Genomic DNA, 8,492 nt, shown 5'->3' with positions numbered 1-8,492 from the left:
CGAACAATTTCTTACATTCCGTGTTCTAAATGAACTTTATTGTTTTCTTTACAGATTAGATGTGACCGTGTTCTAAACGTTGCAAATGCATCGAACAACAAATGGAGAGCTTTTTTAATATTATTAGCGAAATAACTCGCTCATCAAATTGTATGTAAGTAGAACAAAGAAGGCAGATGTACGCGTGGATTACCTGCACAGAAAAGAATGGGCCGATTATGTGGACTGTGGCCTCCTCGTCGGCAGAAGGAGACGTAGACTGTTGTTCTGATAGTTTAATAACACTCCCTGTCACGCGTTGCAATTCTCGAACATTTTGTCCGCCTTTACCAATGATTCGGCCAACTTGGGCGCTTGGTACTAGGATTTCAATCATTAGTCTAGCGTCATCGGCACCGGAAGCGAATCCTTCCTCTCGCATCTTCTCGAAGATCAAGTATTGCGCCTGAAAATGTACCACAGACCATTCGGTTTAACTATTTAACTGCATAAGATAGCTGAGATACGTATATTCATATGTTAGACAAAAATTTTGTCGAAGGTAATGTAAACGGAACCAACTTGCGCACATACGCACATTTTGTTACCGTTTTCTTCTTTTATTTAATTTAATTTGATTTAATTTGTACGGGCACGCCGAAAACCAATATTACAATTACTTTGTAAAACATGCTAAAAGTGGTTATACTTTTACATTACTTGGTACGGGAACGTTTAGTGTAAAATTCTGATATTTAATTTATTCACTCTAATTGGGCAATCGCCTTAGCCACTGAGCCACAGTAGACTTTACATTTAAAATTTCAGGTGGTTCACTATATCCTATGAGCGTGCGACTAATTGTCATATGAATTGTCAACAACACTTACGAGGAAGGATTTTTAGGTGTCGGCCTTCGGTTGCTTTAGTTTTTGAATATGTTATAGAGGCCTAAAAAAAAGGGATACGTATTTTTTTATACCGACTCAATCTCATATTTAGGGGGAGAAACCACCCCTCGAAGTTAATAAGATGGAATACGAAAAATCGTTTAAAGTTAGTTCAAGAATTATTATCAAACTCGTTATAAAAATTTAATTTGTAGCATATCTGCATAGATGAATACTGCTTTTGTTGTCAGTCACCCTTGACACGGCGTGAACTACCCCTAATCGTTTCAATGTACATTTAAAAGATTTGAAACCTGCAAAGAGTTCATATCATCTTGAAGAAATCTCAGACAAATTATTGTTTGATAACAAATTAGTGTATTTATGACCTTCCACCCTATCCGAGGGGTAAACCACCCCCGATTGTGGTGAATTACATTTGCCTTAATAGGGGCCGATCAAATTCAAGTAAACATTATTTCTTGAAAATTGTGTTCTGAATAAGTGCATGCTTCGTTAACAAGAATAATATTATTCAAAAAAGATATGTATTAAATTATTTTTGAAAGTGCAAATTGAAAGTAAAAGTGTAAGAAATAAAACAAAAATGTGAGGTTATCAAGTGTATAACAAGCGAGACAACGGGTAACAATCGTCATCATTTGGAAGTCAAGAAATAATCTTTACTTGATTTTGATGGACCATTATTAAAGTAAATGTAGTTTATCATAGTCGGGAGTGGTATACCCCTCACCAAAGGTAGACGATCATATGCTCATTAATTTCTTATCATGCAATAACTTGTTGGAATATGCATTGTATTTTACCCTGTGTCAAGGCTGACTGATGACAAGAGCAGTATTCACTCACCCAGATATTCTACAAATTAAGTTTATAACAAGTTTAATAATAATCCTTCAACAATCTTTAAACGATTTTTCGTATTCCATCTAAAATAGACTTGTGCCAATATAAAAAAAAAAAAGTATCCCTTATTTTTTGGTCCTCCGCAACATATCAAAAAAGCAAAGCACACCTTAACCCTTTTAGTGCCGGAGGCCGATATATCGGCTTTTGCTGCACTGGCGAGAAGTGCCAGAGCAGATATATCGGCCCGCGCCTTATAGCGCTTTATAATATCAAAATTTTACACATTTATAATATATAAATATAAATATAAATATTTATATTATAATGAAGTATTATGCAAAATTATATCACAAATATATTTATGACAACAATTTTGTTTCAGCAATGTTATATTACCTATAACAATTACATATTTCGGAAGAGATAATCCGTCCGGCGCTTACCATGTACCTTCGAGTTATTTTTTATGTTTGTTATGTAATATTATTTATCTTGTTACAAAATAGATCAGAAATGCAAAGTATATACTTTGTCATAAATGATCTATATGAAATTATGATGAAAGGATGACTTTTTGTATGTGCAAATACGTTTTGTAAAAAAGAGAACTGGACTTTTACTTTCTTTATGATCTTTTATACCTTTGTTATTTATATAATTTTCAATGAATATAGAAAATCTAGTGTCATTGTTTTGCTCTCTATTTCGTCCTTAATTTACAGCTTTTTGAATCACGTAAATATTGTTTCTTGTTTGGTTTTTATGAGCATTTTCCCAAACCCTAGTAAAACCGTGAAATTCGGTCGGTTATTCTCGCATAGGCACCTCTTTTTCGCATGGCACTAAAAGGTTTAAAACTCTTCCTTGTTCCCATCGTATGCACAAACTTGATTTTGCAAGTAGTATCATCGCGTCCGGCTTACCTTCCATTGAGACTCCGGCGATCCAACGATTGTCACCTTCCTCTCAGTCTGTTGCTCTGCAGGCTTGTCTTGCTCAAGAGGCGCAATTTTCACGCTCGCTCCGGAGAATCTAATCATGTTTCTGATGTATGAACCCCTGGTGCCGATAATGGCGCCTACGCTAGTGTTAGGAATGTAAAGGAATACAGTTTCTTGAGTGTCGGCAGCGGGGACGCCCTGTTGAGTGGGCAAGCTTGCTTGGTACGGATACGGGATATGACCCGATCCGTACAAAGCGGGACCACGAGAGTTGTAGCCAATGCTGGCTGTTGACATCATGGCCATTGGGTGAAGACCCGGGAACATTGTGCTTTGTGGCTGGAACAGAATCATTCGAAGTTAGCTCCACGTTCACCGTATCGTAAAGTTCTCTCCGTCTAGCAACTACGATGTTAATACTCACAGTCAATGCCTGGAGATCATTCTCGTAACTTTGACGTAATTTATTGGAGATCATCGATTCGGCCTTGCTCATGTTATCGATGCTACCCTTCACTGTGATAATGCGTTCGACATTAAAATTATTGATGTCATTTATGCTGCTCACAGTAATTTTCGTATCCGTGTCCTGCATGATTCTCTTGATTGTGGTACCGCCCTTCCCGATCATTCGGCCGATTAAGTTGTTATGAGCAAGGATCCTGAGAGTGATCTCAGTGCTATCAAGGGACAGAACGAGAAATTGTTTAGGACCAGATTAATGAAGAAGAGATGTAGAGATGGATTTAGTGTTCCTCCAAAAATTTACGTTAACGCGTGGACGTTCTTACCTTTTGTTATTTATGCTGTTTGCTTCTTGTTGCATAACTTCCAAGATCTTTTTGCAAGCATTCGTACAATTTTCCGGATTACCGTAAATGGTAATTGCCTTCTCAGCGGCACCGACATTGTCCTTCCGGTGGACGTCAACGCGGGCTCTGGTCATTTGTGTAATTTGTCGTATGGTTGATCCTTGACGGCCGATTATGGCACCCACCATGTCCGATTGTACAAGAATACGAAGCGGGAAGTCCGTCTGCCTTCCGGAACCGGATACTCCGGAGTAGGCAACCCCGCTGCGCTGGCTCCGTCCTCTACGTCTGCTTTCCGCCGCAGACATTTCCACTTTTAACGCACTGCCCTCGTATTCGTGGCCATTAAACTGGCTCACGGCTCTATAAATGGGAAAAAAATGTTCGTGAATTATGGATGCTCGAATGTAGGACACTCTGTTTAGACCCTGCCGAGGACCGCGAGCGTGTCCGAACGGTGCCGATGGCACGTTTGCCGGTGAAACAAGCGCGAAGAGTGTGACACATTTGGTAATGAGCATACCAATCAGTTGATTCGTAAATGCTGGACGTCGTTGCGGAATTTCACGACTGGAAAATGCAGTTTCGCGACGGAACGGTACGTGAAAGAAGCTTTTTGGTAGAAGGAGAATGCGATCGAGGAATCAATAATCTCAACAATTTTTCTGTTTCATTGAAATTCAAATTTCGCACAATCGACGACGACTGTTCGACCGACACATTATGTTCCCGTTGGTTCGGCCGAGTTAGTTTCGCACGCGTTTGGCTTTACTAGCGATGAAGAGTACGATTTTACTCACTGCTGCGCTTGTTCTGGCGTCTCATAGACAACAAGAACTGTTTGCGTGTTCGGATCACGTGATGAAAGCTTCTCGACAGACTGCAATTGACCACAATTTCCGAATAACGTTTCTATATCCTCCACGCGGGTGTGAATAGGAAAATTGCTTGCGAGAACTTTCGTTCCGGCGCCACTGAAAAAGAGAAGAATACCAAAAATTAGCATGCTTTTCGACAGTTAACGTATACTAGATTTGTCATTTTAAACATCGATAAAGGATCAACGTGTGTATAGATATTCAACGATACGATTACGGTTCTCAATTACGCGAATGCCCAGCCATACTGTGATGCAGGAATATTATTTATTGTACAGAATAAAATAGGTCGTCTTATCTCGGCTATCGGGACTAAAGTTCTTCCGATATCACGGCGTTCTATGATAAGAACAAACACTGTATCCAAAAGCGGAGCCGTCGAATGACAAAATTTTCGATACTGGACTCTCGCGGCCCTAGACCGCACAGTTAACATAAACATTTCCTTCGATATTTTAAATAATTTTTTACTTTATATGTTATATCGTTAGTTTTCACGGTGTGTTTGCAATGTTCGGATAAATGGTGAAAATGTTGAAAGAACGATTCAACAGAGCGAGCGAATTTTCAATGAATATTCCTGCTGGGTTATCGATGCCTATTGTTTCGGGGGCGTTAATTGATGTATTATGGTCGGAGGCGCGCGAGACCATGCGATTCGACGAGGAGCCACGGCCCTGACGCAACGCAACATGAATGAACCAAATGGCAAGTAAGAAGAGGACGAGGAGCGCGGAGAACGAAAAGGAGGGTGAAACGGCTGAGACTCTCACTTTCGTACATATCGATTTTTCAGCTCGCCGACCCACTCAGCGCCGGGGGCTTTCGACTAACCTTGAAGAAAACGCACCGACCGACCTGCTCGGCCAATTATTACAGCTCGTTAAAGACACGGAGATTAATCGTGATGCACAGCTTCTTATCGCAATACCGTCGAACGTACGTTTCGAACGGTAATTAAAAGCAGCTCCCCCCACCCCTCTCACTCTCTCTCTCTCTCTCTCTCTCTCCGCTCGCGAACAGGGATGTCTCATTACCGTCGATCCATCGATGTTGCTTTTTGCTAAATGTTAATTCTGCTCCCCTTGTATCAATTAACGGCGCATCCTGTGCAGAATTTGCGGATACAATCGGATAGGTAATTACGTAATTACGTAATTACACGAGCCTTATCGCATCGCGTTTAAGATTATCCAGCGTGTTTACAGGGTGCCAGATTTTTCGTGTCTCGTTAATAACGCGTGAACGGAATTCGTCCGTTGCCTGTCGTTGACATTGTCGGGAAAGCGTTCGATGCAAATAGACAGATGCGACGGTGGAATGTAATCGTTGCATGAAAGCTCGACGATTAGAAATAGATCCTCTGTGTCGCTTTTGAATTCGTCAAATATTACATATTCTAAAAAGCTGTTCACAGTCTGGATACCACGTGTTTACCAAATGCAAATACAGTTCTCTCGTTTGCTCTCGCAGGCGTTAACTGCTTCCACTGTGACGAAGTCAGGAACGAAGAAGCGTCGATCAACGTAGACGCGGGAGAAAGGTATTAAAAAAAAACAGTTGCAAAAAAGTCTGTGCAACATTCGAACGCGTAAACAGATGATCTGCAGAGATATCTAGAAAATTAACGACGAAATGCTGCGCGCGTCTGCGTCATTCGGGTTTTCGATTTAGACCAGACCGACGCGAAAATACGTCACCGATATTTTCACACGTCAGTCTCAAAATAAATGCGCAGAACGATGCGAACGGTTCAATATCTCTTCAGAGACGCCGCGAGAAACGCGGTATCACGAATTCGGAAAACCGCCGTCCGCGTTCGTTACTTTTCGCGTCGTTCTATAATTAAAACGCCCCGCGGTGTCGACCGTCCGTAATATGGTCGTACGAAGCTCCGAGAGAATGTTTCCCTCGTGTCCGTCGGCGTAAACAGAAGGATTGTCTCGCAGGTGGTGGACAACGGAGAGGTGGATGATTTCGTAGGAGAAAAAGCCGGTCGATCGTCGCGCGATCGGTGTAAAATCTGGCGCGTAGAGAGTATCGAGTCCACGAGTAGCAGAGAAGGGCGGACAAAAGGTGGCGCGCGGTGGACTCACGTGACGGAACTAATGCCAGTCCCCGAAAAGCCTTAACCGAACAATTACCGTGGAACAACGGGTTTCCGCGGTTCCAGCTCTCTATCGAGCTTCGAGGCTCGTCGAAGCGAGCTCTTCGACGTGCACGTGCACGTGCTCGCGTTTGCCACACACACCCACACGTCCCAACACATGGCCACCGGCCGCTTGCACACGGAGACCGGTCGCGCACGGTTCGGAAAAGAGGAGAAGAAAGGAAGAAAGAAGGAAAGAAAGAAAGAAAGGAAAAAAAGAGGAAGATAGCACGCGGTCGAGCAGGAGGGAGGAGGAGGGAGAGAAGTCGTCGTTGTGTCTCTGTCGGCGGAGAGAGGGGCTGCTGCTCGTGGTGCACGCGTGTGCTACGTGGTTCCTGCGAGAACCAAAGGATGAGGAGGCGGAGGGTGATAGAGGGAGGGCAGAGCCAGGCCTTTGTTTCGTGTGCTTTTGGGGATTTTCGGCGGCACCCAGCCGGTGGTGTGAGGTCTACATGCGAGAGTGCGCGAGGGAGACGTTGATATCGTTGCTTTCGTCTGGCTCGCGCGGTCCGTCTCCTCCACCGGCACGAGACCCACCACCTCCTCCCCCTCCTTCTCCTCCACCTCCTCCTCCTCTTCTTCCCTCTCCAGCTATCCAACGGAGGAACGAACGAGCCAGCCCAGCAGCACCACCGCCGCCGCCGCCGCCGCCGCCACCACCGCTACCGCCACCGCCATCGCCACCCTCAACCCTTTCTGCGCCTCTTTCCCTCGCTACCCTTCCTGACCAGCAGCCATGGCCTGGCCTGGCCTGGCCCTGTCTCTCCTCTTCCTTTGCCCTGCACACCCGCCGACGCATCACCCTCGTCGGATCTTGCACGCACGTGTAACTCGCGATTTCGTCCGTTCACCTTTAACGAAAGGCGGTATTTTCGTGCGTAGCGTCGCCACGGGACAGACAGAGACGGCCAGACACAGGAAGAGGCAGAAAAGCAGAAGAACAGAGACAGGAAGCGGTGGGAGAAAGAGGGGGTGGAGAGGATACGATGAGAGAGAGAGAGAGAGAGAGAGAGAGGCGGAGCCGCTCTTTTCGAGGCTCGAGGCAGATACCGACAGGGATGGACGCGCGACGACCGCAGACCACGGGTCACCCCCGTGGAAGAGCTTTTGATCTCGCTTAAGACACCTTTTTTGGACTCTTTTTTCTTCGTCTACCTTGTTCCGCCTCCTGTTTTCCCCGTTTAACGAGCCAATGGACTCGGACGGACACGACGCGAGCATCGGCTCCTCCGACGGAGCCGAGGGTAGGGGGTAGTTGACGAAAAGTTCGAGGGTCGTAATGCGGTGCGGTTAATTGTGAAGGGAATTGGGACTCGTTGCGCGTCGCTTGCCGCGTAAAAATGGAACGAATTTGCGCGCTGCCCCAAACGGCCGGGGGTAATTAGCTGTCGGCGCCCGCGCCGAATTTTTCTCTCGATGCCCAACGAGCTACACCCCTTCGTTATCATCCGCTTCCACTTTCCTGCTCTCTACCGATGCTTAGGCTGCCGAACGCTCGTTTTTAGCCTATTCTTTCCTGGCAATCCTAGTTCGTGCGCTAAACTGTTTTGCTACGTTTCCCGTTAAACTGTTACCATCTTCCGGCTAGAATATAAATTCTTATTGCAAATTTATTATAATTAAAATTTTCTGTTCAAATATCTATCGAAGATCTACTGAAATTTGAACTTCTATTATAATAAATAAACTTCTCTATTATAATGTACATTCATAATGAAAATTCACTACAGTCGATATCAACTCTATGTAACATTAATTACAATCTGAATTTTTACCAAGAATGTATTAAAATTAAAAATTTCTATTTAATGTTCTATTAAAAGCTCGCCTGCTACTTGCAATCGCCAAGTACAACAATATTGTGTGCTTTATTGTACAACAAATTTCATCTGATATTTGCATATACCAAATGCACACTTATGATAATAATAATAATATGATAATAGCACAACGCACTGTGATAATTAGGCATT

At 43.9% G+C, this 8,492-nt stretch overlaps 1 protein-coding gene across 3 annotated transcripts in view; it reads right to left on the bottom strand.

Moving 5' to 3' along the window:
• Positions 1 to 8,492, bottom strand: part of Imp (IGF-II mRNA-binding protein) — a 157,053-nt gene that overhangs the window by 21,586 nt on the left and 126,975 nt on the right. For all 3 annotated transcript variants that reach the window (XM_033475462.2, XM_033475463.2, XM_033475465.2), the window contains exons 3-7: positions 4,293 to 4,466; positions 3,472 to 3,855; positions 3,105 to 3,360; positions 2,663 to 3,019; positions 194 to 445 (exon numbers count right to left, since the gene is read on the bottom strand). In XM_033475462.2, coding sequence (XP_033331353.2) covers positions 194 to 445; positions 2,663 to 3,019; positions 3,105 to 3,360; positions 3,472 to 3,855; positions 4,293 to 4,466 — 1,423 coding nt within the window. The remainder of the gene's footprint in view (positions 1 to 193; positions 446 to 2,662; positions 3,020 to 3,104; positions 3,361 to 3,471; positions 3,856 to 4,292; positions 4,467 to 8,492) is intronic.

This window comes from Megalopta genalis, chromosome 5, assembly GCF_051020955.1.
Source record: "Megalopta genalis isolate 19385.01 chromosome 5, iyMegGena1_principal, whole genome shotgun sequence".
NCBI lineage: Eukaryota > Metazoa > Arthropoda > Insecta > Hymenoptera > Halictidae > Megalopta > Megalopta genalis.
Note: the sequence above shows the minus strand (reverse complement) of the source record. Positions and strands in the feature narration are given on the sequence as shown.